General features: G+C 37.2%; 2 protein-coding genes across 2 annotated transcripts; both read left to right on the forward strand.

The window, feature by feature from the left end:
* The first annotated feature begins 150 nt into the window (after positions 1-150).
* LOC116249863 (pentatricopeptide repeat-containing protein At2g13600-like) lies at positions 151-3,154 on the forward strand. The gene has a single exon (XM_031623167.2). The coding sequence runs from the start codon at positions 342-344 to the stop codon at positions 2,676-2,678; it is 2,337 nt and encodes a 778-aa protein (XP_031479027.1). The 5' UTR covers positions 151-341; the 3' UTR covers positions 2,679-3,154.
* Positions 3,155-4,633: 1,479 nt separating this feature from the next.
* LOC116249610 (uncharacterized) lies at positions 4,634-21,901 on the forward strand. The gene is made up of 9 exons (XM_050077119.1): positions 4,634-4,802; positions 5,321-5,423; positions 7,215-7,283; positions 9,363-9,392; positions 10,796-10,828; positions 12,476-12,546; positions 18,132-18,213; positions 20,811-20,903; positions 21,518-21,901. The coding sequence occupies exons 2-9, from the start codon at positions 5,322-5,324 to the stop codon at positions 21,584-21,586; spliced, it is 549 nt and encodes a 182-aa protein (XP_049933076.1). The 5' UTR covers positions 4,634-4,802; position 5,321; the 3' UTR covers positions 21,587-21,901.
* Positions 21,902-22,629: the final 728 nt, after the last annotated feature.

A 22,629-nucleotide genomic window follows, 5' to 3' on the forward strand; every position in this document is an offset into this window, starting at 1 on the left:
CTCAAAATCTTGGGGGATCTCAAATCCAGACTTCGAACACCCATGCCAGCAAATTTACCAACTACGATAACAAAGACTAAATTATAATCAGTTCAAAATATGCTTTGAAGTACTAATAAGTATGAATAACTGGTATCATCATATAAGCATTATACATGCTTAACAGGAACGCTAATTCCGTTGTTATTCTCAAGATTTTTTTCTGGCGCAGCCAAAAGGGATTCTGATTCATCCGTGAGAACGATGATGGTTCGTCTCTCTTGGCCGCATCGTGTCCTGTCCTACAGAAATCGATTTCGTTGTGACGGTTGGCAACAGGAGAACTCTCTCCTGCTGCAGCAATGGACTTCTGCGTTCCCTCCTCCTTGTGCAGGCCCTCTCTTCCGCACAAGGCTTCTTCTCTTGTATCTCCATTTCCAGACAGATTGGCTCTGTCTCATTCAGCAACTTGCGCTTCCACCATCATCCGGACACCCGTGGACAGGCATCCGGACGCGATGTCTTTAAAGATACTCTCCTCCGTAAACCGGGAGCGCTTACCATTAGACAAACAGAGGACAATTGAGCAAGTTTTAGCGAAATTACGGGATTCGGAGCCTACACGCAAAGCATATGCTCAGATCTTGCGTTTATATATCGAAATGGGCCTTCCGGATGAATCTTTAAGGGTCTATTTTGCTATGAAAGCTGAGGGGTTTACTCCGGGAGTTGTGTTGGAAACCAGTCTTTTGAATCTTTGCATGAATTCTGGTTTTCCGGATGTTGCCCGCCAAATATTTGGTCAAATGCCCGAAAAAAATGTTGTAACTTGGACGTCCCTGATTGTTGGTTGCATTAAGAACGACCAACACTGGATTGGTTTCGCTCTCTTCTGCCAAATGTTGGCTGCTGGAGTTTGTCCAAACGACTTCACGTTCAATGCTGCGGTTCAGGCGTGTACGTCGTTGGACGATGGGAAGCAGGTGCATTCTCTAGCGGTGAAGACTGGATTCATTTCTGATTCCAGAGTAGAGAATTGTTTGATTGACATGTATGCTAGATATGGTGTGATCAGCGATGCCCAACGAATATTTGAGAAAATGCTCTGTCCAGACGTTGTGTCCTACACCACCTTGATTGCCGGGCTTTCTCATAATGGTTTCTTCGAGACAGCAATAAATGCTTTTGTGAGAATGCTAAACATGGGGCTCAGCCCAAATGAGCACACAGTTGGAAGTGTCCTGGTTGCCTGTGGCAACATATTTGCTTGCAAATTAGGTATGCAGATCCATGCTTATGCAATCAAGTCAGAACTTTGTGGTATCTATGCTGCCAGCTCCCTGGTACATATGTACTCAAAGGGTTCTCTAATCGATTATGCAAGAACAGTTTTTGATGTAATGGAGGTCAAGAATTTGGTCACCTGGAGTGGAATGATTGATGGTTATGTGAAGAATGGGCTTGTAAAAGCAGCACTTTTCTTGTTCATGCAGATGCTGGTTATGGGTATCAAGCCCAACGAGTACACGCTTGCGACCTTAATTTCTTCTTGTGGGCTGTCATCCATTGGCATCAGCGAAGCACTTCAATTACATGGTTATGCAATTAAGCTCAATTACGAATCGAATAACCATGTCATGAATGCCTTGATTACCATGTATGCTAGAAAGAACATGGTTGATGAACTCGGCCATGTATTTAAGAGAATAGCCTTCCGCGATTCAGTTTCATGGTCAGCTGCAATTGCAGGATACGCCCAAAATGAACAAAATGAAGAAGCTGCAAGAATGCTATGCTTGATGCACAGGGAAGGTGCTGAGCCCACCAAACACGCGTTCGCTAGTGTTATTAGTTCTTGTGGTGATCTTGCAGCCTTGGACCAAGGCAGACACTTCCATGCTCTAGCACTGAAGTCCTCATTTGATCAGCACATATGTGTGTCGAATGCACTTGTATCGATGTACTCAAAGTGTGGAAGCATGGTTGATGCATGTATGGCTTTTGAGGTTACACCTGAACCTGATGTCATGTCATGGAACACATTGATACATGGTTATGCGCATCATGGTATGGGCGGGGAAGCTCTTCAAGTGTTTGAGAGGATGACCAGCTTAGGTGAAGTTCCGGATGGAGCAACCATAGTTGGGATCCTTTCTGCGTGCAGCCATGCAGGTTACGTAAATGAAGCACGTAAATACTTCGCTAAAATAAAGAGTGAATATGGTGTGACACCAACAATTTCACATTACTGTTGTATGGTTGACACGCTTGGTCGAGCGGGGAAATTGGATGAAGCAGCTGAGCTGATTAAGGAGATGCCCTTCGAACCTGATGGCATAATATGGAAGACTCTCTTGGCTGCATGCAGACTGCACAAGGATCTTAGACTTGGCAAGATTGCTGCAGCACAAGCAATCTCCTTATCTCCCAACGATTCAGCTAACTACATTCTTCTCGCAAATTTACTGGAAGAAAATGGCGAGCCTGATGGAGCAGAAAGGGCAAGGAGAGTAATGGAGACCATGTGTGCAAAGAAGGAAGCGGGGTATAGCTGGATTGAGATCAGAAATGTGGTTCATGCCTTTTCCTCTAGGGATAAGTCTCACCCTTGTACCAAACATATCTATGCCAAGTTGGAAGAACTACTCATTGAAATGAAAGAGGCTGGTTATAAACCGGACCTCGACATTGGTACTTGATTTGTGGAGTTTCTTTTTTGCTTCTTGCTTAACTTCTTTCTCCCATGGCAGTCATGGTGCGGTTTGAAAGTGGTACCGAGGGATGCCTTCTTGATCGCACCAAAACTTTCTGCTTATTCCTCTGCAAGTTGGTTTCCTTTAGCAAAAACAACTTTTTAAAGCATTGCTGCAGGAATCAGCCATGAGGTGTTCGATGGCCTGGATAATGAAGCACAACGGGCCAGGGTTGAACTTACCCTCCATATGCTCTCACCCTTTTAAAATGAGGGAGAGTCCCTTCCTATTTCATGGATGAATCCACGACCACGGTGGATTGTTGATCAATCATTGATTTATCAAAAGGCTGCTTTGTTGTGCGCGGGAATCAGAAAGGAAATGACTGCTGTATTGAGAATTCGAGAGAGAGAGAGAGATAGAGCTGTGCGGGGAAAAGAATAATCTGGAACTAACGAGTCATCGTGGGTGCTTGAGATAACGGAAAGGAGACTGTAGGATGTGGACTTTGGTGCCCAACTTGAACTTTCTTGATTTAGAGCATCGATTTAAAAATGTAACTGCAAAGTTATTCAACAACAGCCATGAGCGAACCAACTTGTTGCTATTTTAAAGATTATGTTGAATAAATTGAATCATGCATCACATTGTTATCTGAATCACACGCTCTTGCAGATAGGGGGGCTCTGTTGGTTTCGTACGAACTATAATTACTAAGTAACTAAATAGTTAATTTCATAAATGACTCCAACACAGTAAAATTCTGACTTTTATTATACCAGTCAGTTTACACCAAATAAAAAGGCAATAAGAACTTACTATTTGAGAATTGCTTTGTTAAGTCATTATGTTAATTTCACACATTTCATATGTTCAACAACTACCTGCAAATGGTCCAAAAGCAGACCAAATTATTGTAAATTCTCATGCATGAATATATCACTATTAAAGTGCTCCTATATAAGCTTTAGGGGCATAGATCAACCGGATGGCAAGGCGGTTCGAGGTTTGAATCTCAAGATCATTATCACACTGCAGTATGTTAATTCTCTCTGGATTGTAAATAGTGGTAAACACCATATCTCAGTTGAAAGATATACAATATTTTTACCAGACCTCAAAATAAGCCAAAACCTTGTAAGGCATAAGGGCTGAGGGTTTTTCAGCTTTTAAGTGAAAGGTAATTTCACCTAACTAAACATTTAAAATAAATAAATAAATAAATAAAAGTGATCTATGTAATAATTGGTATATGTTGTCAAACATGTCACTGATACGAACCGACCGATAGTTCGATTCTCCTCGTTTTATTTTCGATAGAAAAATAAATATAAGGGATATACGTAAACGTAAAACCATAAAATAGAAAAAGATATAAAACATACCATTTTTTTTTGTACTGTTAAAAATATATCTAAGTCTTGAGTTCGAAAAACATTTATAAGTTTGTTTCTTGTCGAGTCAACTATTAAGTTCGTGGAAAATTACTGTATTGTTATTACAAATAACATAAAAATATGCATGTTTGTTGAATATACTTAAAATTTGCTTGCACGGTTTTTTGGCATTGTAAAAAAAGTACCCACATAAATTTTTTTGATATTTTCATTGCAAATAACTAATTTTGATTGTTAATAAAGATAACCAGCTTATATATAGTTAAACTTAAGTTAATATATTATATGACATAGTTAAAGAGGCTAAAACAAACTAATTGAGCATGAAGCTTGAGATATTTTAACCATTTTATCTCATTACCGTAATTTAAGTTAACGATAACTTAAGGTTTAATTGACGGAAGGCTTTTTTAATAACTGTGAAGAACCAAGATATATATTTCTTTAAATGTTAAAAATTTAGGTGTATTGTTAAATGTCATCAAATCAATACGTTTTCTATTTTTTCTCTATTATCAACAACCAATAAAGTGAGAAAGAGTGGAATAAATTCCTTGTGACCACGTCACGAGTCGCCTGATACGCGGGATGAATCGAAGAAAAGGTCCATCTATTTCAGCCTTCAAATCCTCGGACGCGCGGGAAAGAAAGAGGCAAATATCATCGCCACCCTCGCAACCCGCCCTCTCTCTCCCCCTCTCCGGCGATCTTCTTCCGGCGGTGGCCTTAATCGGTGAGTCTCCCTCTTTCTCTCTAGTTGTTCCTATTCTAGGGCTTGTTGACTTCTGGTATTTGAGACGATGACTAGGAAAGCAGATTTGTTGTTGGTAGGTTGTTTTTGAATTTGTCTTGATCAAGAGCCTCTTTGTTCATCACCTACAATGCGATTTTCTATTAAATTGGAAAAACAGTATGCTGTTCTGTTGAAGTTGGCTTTAACAAGATACTTGCATGATATTGTTACATAATGTCATGCTGTGACGTGCAAACTAGAGCCCAATCTTCACTGATAGGACTCCAGACCTGGGATGATGTTCTTGTTGCTGCTAATGCAAGTCGTATGGGCGTTTACATCATCGAGAGTCCTCTTTTCATTGCCTCCTTGTTTCGTCGTTTATTTCTTCTTTTTTGCTTTCCCACATAACAGTTATTAAGTGCATTCGTTTGATGAACGAATAATTAAACATTCGTCTTTTTTTGCAACTTCTTTTGCCAGATACATTTCGTTAGGTCTTTGTTGTTGATTGATAGGATGGATTCCATGACGCAACCAGCTTCCAGTTTGAGATTTTTAAACCTTAGGAAGTCATTCAAGCTTGCAATCCATCCACTTTTGACTGCCTGTCCAAGGGAGGTACTGTATCTTTCCTGTTATCTTCAGTAACTTTTTTTGATGATTTTCAGCTTAACTACATGATGCCTTCGAAGCTATACCCAAGCTAGCAATTGGAAGTTCATAACGCAAAACATGTGGATCATGACGCATGCTGTTGGAATTAGCTCCATTATGCTGCAGTTACACTTGTAGAGGAGGCTATATGAGATGACTCTTTGATAAGGTTGTTTTGTCATAAATCTTCTTTGTCTAAATCACACAATTTGGCTTCCCGCAGCTTGTCCGCCTGGAAAAGATCTGTTATCTTGTAGAAATTTCATCTGTTCCCGTTGTTGGTGTATGGGAACCTCAATCTGACATGTCATATTCTTTAGGAGTATCATTTCTTAATAAACCATGTTTCAAGACTGAACACTGAGAGGCTTCGTACACCAATTTATCTTTCTTTTAAAATGGTTTTAGACTGAGAAATTATATATATATATATATATATATATATATATATATATATATATATATATATATATATGAGTATCATATATAAGAATATAACAAAATAAAGAAAAAGATACGGCAAACAATTGACACACAACTTAAGGGCTTAACCTAACTCATTAAGTTGCTAATTCATGACATAAGAACATTTCTGTGATAAATGGCATACCCGTTTCAACTTTTAACACCCAAATGCATGTGGTAGGACTTAAGAATAATTCCAACTAAAGATGTTTGAGAAATTTTTAATGGTTTAAATACTCAAGTGCCATACAATTGGTTGTTTAAGCTCGTTTATAACATAATTAATTATCAATTTTGTTGTTTATGGTTTCTGCACATTCAATTGGCACTTGTGTGACATAGTGAGGAACATATACATATACTATCTATTTTGTGTGTGTTTGTGCGCATGTGTGTGCAAGAGAAGCTTATGATACATGGCCATGTCATTTTGGGTGCTGCACCCATGTTGTGCATATGTGTGTGCAAGAGAATCTGTGATACATGAGCATGCTATTTTGGCTGCCACACCCGCATCGCTCATGTGTGTGCAAGAGATCCTGTGATACACAAATGTGCCATTTTTGGTTGCCTCCCCCACATCATGCATTTATGTGTACAAGAGAATGTATGATGCATGGGCCTAACATTTGGTGCTGCACCCTCGTCCACGTGACCTGGGTGCAGTCTGTGGGTTCGGATGCTCTTAGAAAAAAAAAGGAGGAGAAGGGAGGAGGAAGAAGAAAGCAGGAGGAAGAAGAAGGAGGAAGGAATAAGACTTACTTGGTTGCAGCTGGAGAGGCATGGCTGAGGTTGAGGTTAACAATGGTTAGGGACCTAGGGTTTTTCAGAAAATATCTTTCTGTTACAAACATCTATTCTCTTATCATTTGCAAAGGAAACTAATTTTACTCAGTTGTATTTAACTTTTACCTTCTTTTAGAATTCTCTTTTATTACAATGAGAGACTTTCTCTTTATTTTTCACTTTTACACACAGACATGTACACACATGTATGTATTGTTGCCTCCACACCCAGGTTTTTTTGAAAACTGATGCACCCAAACTTGCAGCCGACAACTATGTGACAGGGGAGAGCTAACAAATTTAGGAATCATGTTTATATGTGCAGGAGTCTGTGAACTGTGAAGTAAGAACTCAGGATAAGCAATTAGTCAACCTTGCTATATCATTTTTATATTTTTACATGCTTTCCTCAGTCCATTTATGCAAACTGGTTCCAATCATCTTTAGTTTTTTGTTATCACAAATCTTGGCGAATAAGCTCAATATATCGATTTTTTTTGGTAGGATTTTGATAGTGCATTTTCGGTTCTTGATCATGGTGAGCGCCAAACATTACACAAGCTATTACTGCAGGTGGGTTTATTGAATTGGCTTTATAGTCCAGTTGATTCCATGGATCTTCTCAATTATCTTTAAGGAATTTCATTTGTTGAAAAAATTATGTGTATTTTAACTAGAGCATATTGCACCATGGTGCCATTTTGCTTTGTTAATTAGACTGGCTCTTAATGGATAAACTCAGCACCTTTACCATATATTTTGCCAGAATGCTGTCACACATGATGTCTGTAAAAAAATAAGGTTCCATCTCTGCCTATGCCTAAGATGAAAAAAGGTTTCACAAGGGACTTGTTTTAGGTCCTCCTTGACATGTCAAAATTGAAGATGTGAAGAATCGTGCCAGTTGACCTCCTTGAAAACCATCCTTCCCATCCAATTCAGCAAAGAACTCTTGCATTGGTGAGAATAATGGGGCTTAAGAAACATTTTTGTGGCATTGTCTAATTTATATGCCATTGATTTGATTTCTGATTGATGATGTGATTGCACAAATTTCAACAGGACCAAAAATGGTTGTTGATGGTCAAATTTCAGAAAGACAATTGAAATAACAGTAGGAGCACATTTGCTCAGGTACCCACTGCATTGAAGCACATAATAACAAATATACATTTTTATACTTGTGGAGACATATTTTATATGTATAAGATAGAGAAACAAGGGGAGCTAGCTGCTGTGCTAGTTCACTTGCTACTTGCTAGCTTAGTCATTATATTAATAACCAAAATCCACCCAATGAAAGGAAACCATGCACAATGGAAAGATATCAAAAAGGAAAGAATAAACACACACACAAACACACATATATAGTGATTGAATGGTGTGACCCAAGTTTTTTGTGCCCTCATGTTCCCTGAGGGCCTGAAGTAAAACCATCTGATGAACTTATCAGATCAATAGATGTGATCTACATAGTTTATTTAACAAATAAAAAACTTGGAAGCACATTATTTGAAGGTGTAAAAAGAAAAACCAAGGGCTTAAACAATCAACAGCTCAAAATGCCTTGAAAATTGTAATGGCATACTTCTTGAAGTCTCTAAAAAAGCAATGGTCATCAAACTACTTTACCTTTATGGATGATTATCCTAGGAGGAACCTCCATATCCACTTTGTGTAGACAAACCATCATCCTGAAAGGTACTTTAACGTTCATTTGATAAATTTTCAACTTGTTAATCGATAAAATTGCTATATATATATTCTAACAGTGGTCTTAGGGCTGTAGTTTATTTTGTATTCTTGTTAGTAGCAGTTAGTAACAAACTAGCTATGTATCTCTGTGATGATCCAGGGATCGGCTCGTTTGTCTTGTGACCTTTTTTTCTTAGGGGTAAATCTTAGATAGCCCTTGCACATGCTTTGTCAAGGGCACCTCATTTTATCTTTAAACCATTCTGATTTGGTTTTATACGAAGGAAAAAAAGATATATATTTAGGGGAAGAAGATTGATATAAAACAAATCTATTAGGGAATCGACAGATTCTTTTTACATCTTGTAAGAATAAATTCTCCTACATCATGCAAATATGAGCACCTTGAATCCTAGATGCATCTCTATTCTCTATCTGATCATTTGAGGTTCATTTTCTAGATAAGATATACAATATTTACTGCTATTGTGATATAAGTTCCACTAATAATATACTGAACTCATCATATTTGAGCAATAAATGATTAAGCAAAAGAAAAAAATCTATTTGATAAGCAATGCCTCAAGAGTCCCCTTATAGCCTTGTGGGGGATGTTGAGTATGTGCTAAGAATGACTGCTAAAAATGGATGCATCTTATGAATTGTGCATGTGGGTTGATGGTTTTGTTATTCATTCTCCTTAATTATGCATGGAAACTTGAAATTACATTTAATCCACATTATATGCGTAATATTAAGTGTACGATGCACAATATGATTAAACAATTATGTCAATGTTCAGCTGTGTGTCCTTGTAGCTTTTCTAAAGCTCAGATTCTGAAGATATTAGTTATGGTTTGAAGTTTGGAAAAATGTACTAAGATGCCCCATATTTTTTGTTTTCTTGAAAGTCAATTTTTCTTGCTAAATAACATACTTTCCTCTTTTCTTCTTTAGGTTATTGCTTCTTTGCATGAAAGTATGCAGGTAATATGTGATGCACCTCTATTTTTTAATATTTGATTATTTTATTTTTTTGTACAAGTCCAGCAAAATATTGCCACATAAATGCAGCTTCTTGATCCTTTTCCGTATATTATATGTGTGATGTTAGGTATTCCCTGATGTGCATCAAATGGATGGCAATTTTTTTTGGAATTTACAGTATTTCCATATTTTAATGTCCGATGCAAGAGTCAAATTGGAGTTCATGTGAAATAGACTCAGATAGAATTGAATGCGATAGCTAGACTCTGAAAGAGGTTGCTCATGTTGGTTGTTAGTGAGGGTGTGGCTTTGGCTTGTCAAATTTGATGGTAAGTGAATGTCTGCATTTGGATGTGTAGGCTTTAGGTTGACATAGGCCATCCACTCCTCCAAGGGCCTGGGTTAGAGCTCAAATTGAAGTAAGAGCTTGTGTATGTCTCTTAGCATAAGTAGGTAGCAGTCTGCCTAACCCAGGTTGCCTGTCAAAATGAAAAGTTAAGGGTTGATATAATGTCCTCCATTTGTTGTCAATCACAGAAGTTAATTTGCTTTTCTCTTTCCTCAAATCGACAATGTCCTATTCCTTTCCAGTTGGTCTTCATCTTCTATTAACATCCTTCAAATGATAAAAAAAATTGAACATAACCACATTCTAGTCCTTTAAGTTCATCACAACATAGGGATCTTTTTCACATTGAACATGCTACCAGGTTCATTATAAATCTCTCATCCTATCTTGAGTGCAGAACCATCACATTCAAACACAAACATACAAGAAAAGAAAGGAACCCTGCACTTAGGCCAATTATATGGTTGGTTTCCTGCAAAACAATATAAGATGTTTTCAATCGCCTCTTAAGCATTTTGGTTTGACCATCTGTTTGCATTTGTTTGGCCGTACTCATCTACAGAGATTGCAGTATGCAATATTTCTTTCAAGGTTTTAAAGGGATATGGTATCTTATTCACTTATTATTTAACATGAGAGACCATGGAGTTTGTCAAAATTTTCATGGAACAATTACGTCGTTGTTTGTGCTGCGAGGGTGTGTTTGCTCGATGAAGTTCACATGCTTTGACAAACCTGTCCACCACCACAAGAATCATCAATTTTTCTTGAGCCTTGGGAAGTCTTTTAATGAAATCCATTGAAATAAATTTCTACATTTGTGTTGGAACAGTTATCTGCTGCAGTGAGCCCAAAGGTTTTAGGGATTCATATTTGTTCCTCTGAGAAGTATTGCAGGCTTCCATGAACCTCTTATTGTCTTCTGTTATTCAAGCATCTCTTTGGTAGTTTTTCATGTTTTAGAATTTTTTAATAGTATGAAATTGTTTCTTCAGTAAAAAATACCGTTGTCTGTAGTTTGTACTAAAAGTCAAATCATCATCTATTTTTGCAGGAGGAGTTTGAGTCGATTTGTCATGAGACACAGGTTGCTTCTCTTTGTCTTTTCAAAGCCATAGATGGGAGCTCTTTATGCTTAGATGAATTGATGAAATTTGTCACTAGCAGGGCTATCTTTATGCATTGATGTTGCTATGATATGGTGGAGGTGTGAAAAGTACAAGATGTAGATATAAATCTATATTTCATAGTTCATACACCAAAAACTCTCTCAAGAGAGCACTTACAACAATGGTTGAGAACAGAACTGTGCACTAAGGCATGAAAAAGAACATGAAATCTCAAGAACAAAGCTTTATACACTGAACAGGGGACCAAATGGTCCCTTAGCTGGAGCATAAAAAAGGATTGTTGGAGACCCAATGACTAGAATTCTAGCCCTTGGAGTCTTCAACGACTCTTTCAATTAATACAGAAAGAAATCAGGAAAAATTGCAGGAAAATATAGAAAAATAAAATGCATAATTTGTAACATCCCCTTCAAACTTATGGTGAGCTCACCTAAAGTTTGCTAAGAAGAAAAGGTAACCTAGAAGCACCAAGCCCTTGGGTGCAAACTGGAAACTCTACTAGCTGAAATCAAATGTAATAAGGGAACTCGATGGTTTTCTTCAAGAATTCTTATCTCAGAAAATGGCAATCCATCTCAATGTGCTTGATTTGTTGATAAAACATATAGTTGTTGGCAATATAAATGACACTTTTGTTGTCACAACACAATTTGGTTGGTCCTTTAATCTTGATTCCCATATCCTTGATTAAACTCCTTGACCAAATAATCTGCATAATAATTGAAGCTATAGCTCCATGTTCTGCTTCTGATGATGGCAAAGAGATCTTTGCTGCTTCTTGCATCTCTATGAGACCACCGATGTGTGTAGGAATATGCAAGGATCAATAGGAGAGTGCCAATTATTTCAGATCACCTCTCCAATCAGCATCTATGTAAGCAATTAATTCTAAAAGGAAAGGAGGAAGACAAGAAAATATCCTTGTCAATATTATCTTTGGTTACCAAATAATTCTCAAAACTGCTCCCATATGAATTATAGTAGGAGCATGCTGAAATTGACTAGCAACATGAACTACATATGCAATGTCAGGCTTAGTGGTCAAGTAGGAGAGATCACCAATAAATTGAGGATAATGTTCCTGATAATTTATTCTCATCTTCATGTCAGGAACTTCAGGTGTGTCAACAACCTTGTTGTCAATTGTCCCAGACTTGCTGACAACATCAGCAACAAACTTGATTTGTGAAAATTAGTAGCCTCTCTGCAAACAACCAATTTAGATGTTAAGAAAATATGTTAGAAAACCTAAATCTGATATTTCAAACCCATTTTTTAGAGTTTGCCTTGTTTTTGTTTACCCATCTTGATAACTTACTATGATGATCATGTCATCAATATAGAGAAGTTTAACAATTCCTTAGTTGAATTCATCACATTGCTAAACCCATCATACCAGGCCTTCAGAGCCTATTTCATCCCATAAGTACTTTTCTTCAAATGAAGAACCTTTTCCATCAGGAATATCGTATCTTTGAGGAGTCATAAAGAATTTCTCATTTAATTTCCATTTAAGAAGGCATTTTTTACATGCATCCTATGTTTTCCTGCATTAATTTGAACTGTTCTTTCTGATGCTATTACTGCTGTAATCTTTGCGCCAGGTTCATACTTCTTTTGAATTGGTCGAGCAGCTGGTTGAAGAGCAGAGTTTGGACATTCTTCACGATGATAAGTAATTTGGTTTTGAAACTCTTCATTAGTTTTGTTTGTATCTTTGTAATGATCCAAGGTTGTGAGTACTTGAAAATTGAAATAGTACCGAGAAATGCTTTGAGAAACAGAAACAGCAAACAAGAATTTTTCAGGTTCATGTTAAATGGGGAAAAGATATGTATATAGCATATATGAAATTAGTAACATATGTTTTTGAAAAAACATGTGATCACATTTCATGCATTGGCACAAGTATCACTTTTTTTTCTTTAAATATCACATTAACAAAAAAAATGTGAAAAAATTGTTATAGTTTGAAAATGTCACCAAAATGAGAACATGAGGAAGCATTATGTTTTCATTACAACATTTCTTTTCCAGTTTTTTTTTTCAAAAAAGACTTTTAAAAATATATTTCATTTTTTGGGTTTTTTATAACTAATTTTAATTCTTATCAAGAAAGTTAGCTGAAAATCATATTTTCATAATCTTCTATGTTATTTTTATAGTTTTTAGTTTTTTAATTCCAAGGTTTCCTCAAGCTTTTCTGAAAAAAGTGAATTTTCCTATTAAAACCTGAGAAACCCTTGTCAGTGAAAACCCGAAAATGATATTTGTGCCAATGACTCCATATACCTGTGGACGGTATTGTACATAATAGCATATTGTATGATGCATTACATTACACAATGCATCTGTATTGTATGAAGTGTAACTTATCACACCGCTATTCCAAATATTACACTATGGTATATGGTATCACATAAAGAAGATGTTGAAGGAAACTAGGAAAGTCTTTTTTGGACTTATATCAATTCTTAAGGCAGAATATTAAGTTGATCATGAAAGATATCTTTACACATTTAAAGCAAAAAATTGAAATTTAGGACTGATTTCATCCATTGTAATAAAAACTGTGTATTATTTGAAAAAAAACACGTATAATACCCGAGAAATAAGTCAGCTGTATAAAACGGCAATTAGACAAGTTTTTTTTTTAAAATGCCAGAAAATAAAAAAAAGTGAAAAATGCATATTATACGCATTTTTTCGTATTTTTTATTATTATTTTTAATTTTTTATCATTTTCAGGATTTACTAAATGTTTTATTTTTTAAAAAAATTTGACGAGATTTTTCTGAGATATACAACTTTGGCATATTATACCTGAGAAATTTCTTGCCGTATAATACCCGTACACGATAATGTGACAATGAATTTTCATCCAATAAAGTTAGTGCTTTCATGGCTTTTGCTTTTGTTGAAATAGATTGTAATGGGGAACCGGGTCCAATTCTGGACCCGGTCCCATGGGGCACGGGTACCGAGGCTGGCTCGGTACCCTAGGCGGCACTCTTTCTCTCCCTCCTATATAATCTTCACTTAAGTGTAATTGTTAAATTAAGTGAATAGATTTTCTCTCTCCTAGGGTTGCGGTGTGCACCTAGGTTGGAGCTTCCCGTGGTTTTTTCCTCTGACGTAGTAGAAAGGCGACTGATGTAAGCTTGTAGTTCCTTGATTTGATCCGAGGAAAGCCTCGACTTTTCACCACTAGAAGAACCACTCTGATTTGAGTCATGCACAAGAGAACCTCGCCGACTAGACGGAGGGCGACCACGAACAAGTCTCTTCTCAGGGTGTAGATCCCAACAAAAGTCAACAGAATGTCCTGACTTGTGACAATGTGTACATCGCCTAACAGGGCGCTGGCCAAACACAGAAGAACGGCTAACAAAGGCCGAGGGACCATTCCCATGACTGGGGTCAATCTGCATCACTTGGCGTCTTTGTTCCTCTGATTCCACTCTAGCATAAACATCTTCTATTCCAGGAATCTCATCACAATTGAGAATTTGACTCCGAATAGATTCAAACTCATCACGCAAGCCTCCAAGGAAAAGGAACGTCCGGTCCATCCATTCCTTTTCCCAGTACCGGGCATGATCAGAACCACAGTCCCAGTTATCATTCACATGATAATCAAGTTCCTCCCACTTAGTTTTCAGGGCTGCATAGAAGGAGGCAACAGACAGGTCACCCTGTTTCAGAGAATAAATACTGCGTTTAATCTGGTACGTACGCAGAACCCTTTTCTTGCGACCATACATCCTCGCAAGCACAGTCCACATATCAAACGAAGTCGGCTTCCGCAGAATAAGAGGCTGAATATCAGCGGACACAGAGCTGATGATCCACACCTTAACCTGACTGTCTTCCAACACCCACGTCGCCCATTGAGGATCAGTTTTGCTGGGCGCCGGTTTGTCGCCCGTGATATAGGAAAGACGACCACGGCTTGTTATCCCAATCTCGAGAGCAGCAGACCAGGAGAGATAGTTGTCTTTAGTCAGACGAATGGGCGTGACCTGGACCGGCAAGATCTCGTTCTTGGGAGCGCTGCCTGCGTCAAAGGCCACATCACTTTTAGGTGCGATCTCTTCCGCCATCACAAGTAGTCAAGTCAGACGCAACACCAGGCAGCAACAAGACAACACAGCGGCGGCTGAAACACCAGCACCACACGGAACCCTAGGTGTCGGCGACGGCGTGTTGGATCTCCCGACGGCGGCGGCGCAGAGGCGTGACAGCGCTGGATCATCCGACGGCGGAACAGGAGACACCCACGGCAGCGGAAGCTACAAACGGCAACCGGCGGCGGCGGCGCTGGATCGTCCGACGGCGGCGGCGCAGAAGATCCCAAAGGCAGCGGCGCGGCATACTCCAATGGCGCAGGGGCGACAGCGGAAACACGAGACGAAGCCGAACGATCTCACGAACCTGGCTCTGATACCATGTAGAAACATGCAACACACGAAGGAAGAAGAAAGGAACAAACAGTATACGTGGAAAAACCTCAGAAGAGGAAAAAACCATGGGAAGCTCCAACCTATGTGCACACCGCAACCCTAGGAGAGAGAAAATCTATTCACTTAATTTAACAATTACACTTAAGTGAAGATTATATAGGAGGGAGAGAAAGAGTGCCGCCTAGGGTACCGAGCCAGCCTCGGTACCCGTACCCCATGGGACCGGGTCCAGAATTGGACCCGGTTCCCCATTACAATCTATTTCAACAGCTTTCATGTTTTTTCTTACAAGTGCCTACGCCTATCCCCCAAAATGAAAAAATTCAAGTTTTATAACCATTAAGTTGTTTCACAACTTCAAGGAGTAGAACATACATGTTAAAAATTTATTGCTTAAGTAGTTAATTTTGATTATTATAATGAAAATGTGCATATTTATTATTTTCTTATATTCACACAATTTATGTTTTTAAATACAGAGTTTTTTAATATTTAATTTTTTCCCATTATTTTTGTATTTTTTCTGACTTGGTAAATTTTCTAATTTTTAATGTTAAAAGTTTGTTATTTTGTTGGAGACTCATTAGTCATTAATATAGGTTATTTATACATTTTACAACATTGCCCAAAGAGAGGATCCTTTATGTCATGTAAATGATAACATGTTTTGACTACTTGGACATTTGTTAAAAAAATCTCTGAACTGAACTAAGAGCTTTAAAAATAGGTAAGATGGAGTGAATAAATAAACTGGTATGTTATCACATTATGGACATTCACGATCTGTAAAAGCAGAGGACTTTTACTGGAATAAATTAATCAGAAATGTCAAAGGATCTTGACATTTTAGTTTATTCGCGAACAAAGAAAACAAAGTTTCCTGAAGAAATGCAAAGGGATCCAAGAAGCACGATCCTTGCTGTGAAGATGTTTCCAACTTTGTGACACGCTGATTACATTTTTCAGTAGCTTGGTTAAGTTGGTTCATTCACCAGCAATTCGGGGTCCTCTATCTATATGATAGTCAGTTTATTCCTGAACAGTAATACTCATGATATGTTGGTATTAACTGCTTTTTCACCCTTCTTTCAGTCACACATGCTCAATAAAAAGTGTGACTGGCTGCTGGCTGGCCCGCTGGGATGCTTTCAGTGCCACTTTGACTAGAGACCTTGAACTGGCTGGGTTGGCCAAAAACTCATTTGAGTAATATGTTGTCATAGCCTTGCCTTGGACAGCTGCTCTTAAGTGACCTGCCACTTGAAACACCCAGAACATCTCCTTGAAAATCTGGGCCTCCTAGGTGCCCATGGCCTGGACTTTCTTTTTTACAACTTAATTTTTGTTCTCTTTCTTTCGTTGTTCTTTTGCGAGACATATTTTTCTTTTCCTTCTTTGTGTTTCTGCAGTTTTTTTTTTTTTTTTTTTTTTTTACTTTTTGTCGTTCCATATGATTTCTTTTTTGAAAGTTGTGGGTCTGTTTGGGCCAGCGTGTGTGCATGCATGCTTATAGTTGTTAAGTAATAACTACAATTGCAATTCGTATACTGTTTTACTTTGGATTTGGATATTTGTATGTTATTTTAGGTTGTTAGCCATCCTTTAAGGCTTTAACATATATATGTATTATCTTTTTAAGAATTTTTCTTGTTTATTAGAATTATAATATAAGACAGTTTTGTGATAAGCAATGTTAACGTCAAACCTGTGATTATGTTAAAAATTTTTCTGGCCTCGTTTTCCTTTTAAGGTAGATTAGAAAGCTTAGGTTTTGGCATAGGGTTTTTGTTTTAAAAATTAGAATTAGAGATTTAGCAGTTGACATTCAGGAAATGATATGATTTGGAATGTTATAATGCTATATAACATTGAACAACATTGATATTTACTTGTAAATTTTTCCTTTTTTATGCTGTATAACTCGAAAACTTTTAATTGTTTGACTTCTTTAAGTCTGATTTTTCAAACTTTTCTGTGCTTATTATCATGTTATGAAATGTTTAATGTGTTTGTGTTATCATACCATTTTAATTATTACACGTTGATAATGTTCGAGGTTTTCATTGAGAATGCTTTAGTTTATTAACTTTATTTGTTTAACAATTAGTACTGCATTTTATTGGTCTGCCTTTGTATAGGAGGACTGCATAATGTACCTAGTCCCAGGTTCTATGTTCATCTAACCACTTAGGATGGGTCTAGTTCTACCGATCTTTATGTGATTTTATATGTGCCTATTTATGACTATATGTCACTCTGTATTGAATTTTATTAGTTTTATATATATATATATATATATATATATATATATATATTGAGGTAATGATATCTCTGGTCGTTTAGAATCATCCGACCATCTAATAAAGGCTGTTCATTTGAAGCAGATGGATGGTTGAGAGAAAAACAAAAAAAAAATGTGTGAACTAATACTAGATGACTAAAGTGCCCATCACCTTTTTCTCTTAACCATCTATCATAATAGATCAGACGGTGATTAGATGGCTGGGTGACTCTAAAATGTGAAAGTCAGTATATATATATACATATATATATATATATATATATATATATATATATATACATATATATATATATATATATATATATATATATATATATATATATATATATATATATATAATGCTTAAAGCACATAGGCAATCCTAGGCTCTGCCAAGATCTGTTAACATCTATTTGGTTGACTAGTAGCAATTTTGACTGTCAAGATTGCTTCTCTTATTCATAGTTTTATGTGTTCGGTTTATATCTAGGGACTAAAGTAACATTTCCAATGCAGGACAGACTTAGTGCAGGTAAGAGAACAGCTTATGAGCATAAAGTTGGATGAGATCCATTGCTTGAGGACCATGTTGGCGAAGGTAGGGGGCACAATCTGGGATGTGCATGACTGACCTGTTGTTACTATCATTCTTACTGTTGTTAACATTTGAACATTGAATGGGTAAAGTGATGCTTTTTGTTTTCTGTGTTCCCATGTATTTCATATGGAAATGAAGTCCAATTGTGCAAGTTGCTGAATTGTTCTTTTATCCTTAAATTGATATAGACATTTTTGAATTTGATGCTTCTGTTATTATATTGTACATTATATTCTTTGATCATCTGTGTCTCCGTTTTTTGTAAAGAAAAGGAAACGGTTGTATTCTTGTTGCACATTTACAAGTAGACAAATATAGAAATTCATGCTGCATAAATGCATATTCATTGATGAACAGATAAACTGTTGAGGCATGACCTTAGCTGGTTCAGATATTGGTACCAGATCCAGCTTCACTTATTGTCATCTTCTGCCGCAAAGCTGCTAAGTTGCACATGTATACATGTGTGAGGTGTGTGCATTGTATATGAATGTATATACTATATACCCAGTGAACGTACCTTGCGTATAAGTATATACACAAATCATGCAAATACATAGGTACATAGAAAACCCCAAGATCAGGAGGCAGCATACTCGATATGGGTTATAAACTCCAAATTGTCTAAGTGCATTCCTTTTATATTGATTTATACCTGTCAGTTCCTGGAGAGTTTTACCTCTTGTATATTAGTGATATTGTCAAATGCATTGAATTATTGTACTTGTAGTATTTAAGTAAGATCCTTTGTTTATTGCAGAGTTTGGAAAAAAATTATTTAGGAAGCTCTAGGTAAAGACTTGAAGTTCAATATCAGCTTCCATCCCAAGATTAATGATGCATCAAACATAACTTAGGTTGATGAGTGATGAGGATGCAAGTCACAAGTGAGTAAAAACATGGTTCAAGCACGTACTTTAAGCAAATGGATCATGATAAATGCATTTAGGGTTCTTTTTATGAATAAGCTATATACACACACACACCATTACAGATGTAATCTCCATATTTGAAAACCTAGAAATAAAAACAAAATCATGCTTTTTTGAGTGTTATATATATATATATATATATATATATAGTATTCCTGGATTTCTCCATCCAGGTACCTCCGACCTCACTGTACACTGTCCAATGCACAACCGTGATTGGATGGAGATCCAGATGGCTGGCGGATTTCACCTCCTCTCTCTCCCTATATATAATATATATATATATATATATATATATATATATATATATATAGAGAGAGAGAGAGAGAGAGAGAGAGAGAGAGAGAGAGAGAGAGAACCATGAGTCTGAGTTGTCCGATCTTTAGATTGGATGGCTTAGATACTATCTACTTTATGATTTTTTTATTATTTTTTCCCCCACTTTCTCTCTCCCCAACCTTGCCCGATTTTCCCAAGTCCCTTCATCCCCCTTCTTGTTCATCCACCATCACTGTTGTCCGCCAGCGCCTTTTCCCGATGCCGGTGGGCCCGCTAGCGTTGGGAAAAGGCTCCAGTGGCCGCTTCCCTCTCCTTCCCAAATATTTCTTTCCCTATATTGTTAAAACTTAAAACGAAGGATGAGTGGAATAATCCACCCATTTCCACCACCATCGCCCAACGCCTCACCAGGCGGGCCTCCCAATGAGGCGGTGGCAGGGGAGATGGGTGGTTGGGCATAGTGGGAGGGAGGAAGAGGGAGGGAAGCCAGAATCAGGGAGAGAGAAAGTAAAAAATAAAAAAATAACACATCGGATGGCTCAAATCAGCTGTCGTTTTGACATATAAATGCAAGAGTCATGGTTCAGTTTCTCTCTCTCTCTCTCTCTCTCTCTATATATATATATATATATATATATATTAAATTCAAAATTCAACCATATGGATGGATTCAAAAGAAAAGTCATGAAGCTCCAATATGTAGATCGGATTTTGTAAGGATTCTAAACAGTTTTAGTTTTTTCAGCTAATAGTATGATTTTCATGATTTGTTCTTGGTCAAGATTTTTAGAATTTCCACATCCATCTTGTGCATCAGAGATTTTTCTTGGAATAGTTTTGCATGGGACTACGCTTGGTACCTTTAAACGTGAATTGACTCATTTTATGGAAAAAATTCTCAGCAAATGAAAAATAAGAATATTTGTTGAGTCACAGGGCCTCTTCTCCTTGCTCCGTCATTTAGGCAGCGGGCAGCCAACATAGTTTGGCCTTCTCTTTTCTCGAAAGAATATCAGGTAATAAGAAAACTCTTTATGTAGATTTTACCTAAATAAAAGAGGAGGTACAAGAAGGAACTCAGATTTGTGTTTCTCTTCATTTCTGTGAAGTTTCTATAAGTACACTATATTTGGTTCAAGTGGTTAATAAATTAAAAGGTCTTTGATATTTGTGGCTCTGGATGCAATATATTGTGCATGAAACTTCGAAGAAGTGAATTATCCTGGCAAACCTATAACCTAGACAAGGAGGTCCTTCATGCGGTTTGAATTTTAAGCTGACTATTTTCATTGCTTCAATTTGTGTTGGTAGAAGTGCAGTGCTTGACTCCAGTTTTGGTTCCTACTTTCTTTGTGGGTACCATTAGTTAATCTTTTGCTGTCTCAGGCAGGTGAGAAAAATTGTGCACTTCGCTCACGCTTGGAATCCCTGAAGCAAGGAAGTGCAGATGCATCCATTGCTGTAACTCTTATAGAAAAGGTATTTTGGTTCATCCTGTGAGCATTGGGCAAATTTAATCCCAAGTATAAATTATTACCTAAGATCATGTCAATTTTGCAATTATCCTAGGCTGTTCCTTTGCTAGGATGATGGCCGTATAGTTTGGGTTTAGACTTTTACCAACATCTGTTGATTTGTGGCTAGTGGCATGATCTTTTTTGACTTGGGGTTGTATAATTACGACTTGATTTTTTCAGATTTGACCTAATTTGCAGTAGGGTGTGATTTATTCTGAATCCAAATAGGAGTAACTAATTTAAGACCTCAGATTGACTTATTGAGATTTGGATTCAAATTGAGTCAGTTTGATCCTCAATGCGAAACTGCATAAAGAATCCAAATCCAGATAGTAATTGCATCCTATTTTCTTTGCCAAACCCAACCAATTGCATTCAATATGAGCTTGGTTATCAGATAAACCCTACCCACTGACTTCCCTACTTGAAACATGCCAAATTTTGCATTTTTGCATACCTTGCTGTCAGTTCTTATAAATTCCATTTCACTGAGTTGCTAAATTGCCTTGGTTCTGGTATTCCATGTTTCATGCTTAGAGTTTTAAATTTATTTTTTGATTTATTATTGTTTTGCAGTTGAAAAGATCAAATCAGCAGTATGGACAGATAGCAGAGCAACCGTTGCCTGGAAACCATGATTTTTGATTGACATGTTCATATGGTTATCTTTCTGTCCGAGTTACTTGGTGCCGAACTGTGGGCTTTGAGGATAAACCATAAGCAGCTACGACTTGGCTGAATATCCTTTCAGATTTGAGGGAAGTTTTATGAGCATCCATACTATGTTACATTGTACATAGATGACTTTACCTCAGTTAACCTGAAGCTGGCCAAGTCCTTTGTATTGCAAACTGATTCCCTATGTGCAGTTGGTTGCTTAAAACAATTGTAAGAACTTCAACACATTATGTTTTGGATGTCAAGATTGGACACGTAATGTCCATAACATGATTGATACAACTCTATTGTAGTGTTGCATTAGATCCCGGCATTCTAATTAATTCTGCATGGGAGGCGTTGGCATTCATATATAGGGGTTGCGACCTTGCAATTTTATTTTTCCACTCCGCATTCACAAATTGGCTGTTCCTATGAACTCCTTAGAACATCTAATTTGAGTTTAATGCGTGATCCCAAAATAACTTACTGATCCTGTTGACCAAATTCACCTAGTCCCGAATCAGAACATTAAATGCGATGAACGCAACTAAACAACAAACATAGAAACATAAAAAATTCAAAAGTACAATAATCCGAGAGCGCTGAAGGTTAGATCTGGTGCGGCGTGAAAAACAAAAATAAAAAAGCGAGTCCTAACTGTTGCCATCTCTAACTGCGTGCATCTGCCTGCGTGTATATTTCCATGTGCATACTGTAAAAAATCACTTGGCTTGAAATTGTTAATTTTAGTTTCATTTGACATCAAATTTATCTATATATTTAACTGTACATGCAAGCGATTTCTTGAGAGAAAACCAAAATCACACTGATTTTTTATACTTCAATATCCTGCTAATAAGATTTGTGGCTGCATACATGCATATCTGGGTCATGTATTTGAGGGAGAGGGAGGGTGTCCATTTTGTTTCAAAGGCACTAGGAAGCTTCCATCATAACGTAGATTTAAGGTTATATTTTGGGTTTAGGTGGAGTAAATGATGACAGGAGTGGAGTTTGTCAAACTTCTT

Source organism: Nymphaea colorata, chromosome 3 (genome assembly GCF_008831285.2).
Source record: "Nymphaea colorata isolate Beijing-Zhang1983 chromosome 3, ASM883128v2, whole genome shotgun sequence".
Lineage (NCBI taxonomy): Eukaryota > Viridiplantae > Streptophyta > Magnoliopsida > Nymphaeales > Nymphaeaceae > Nymphaea > Nymphaea colorata.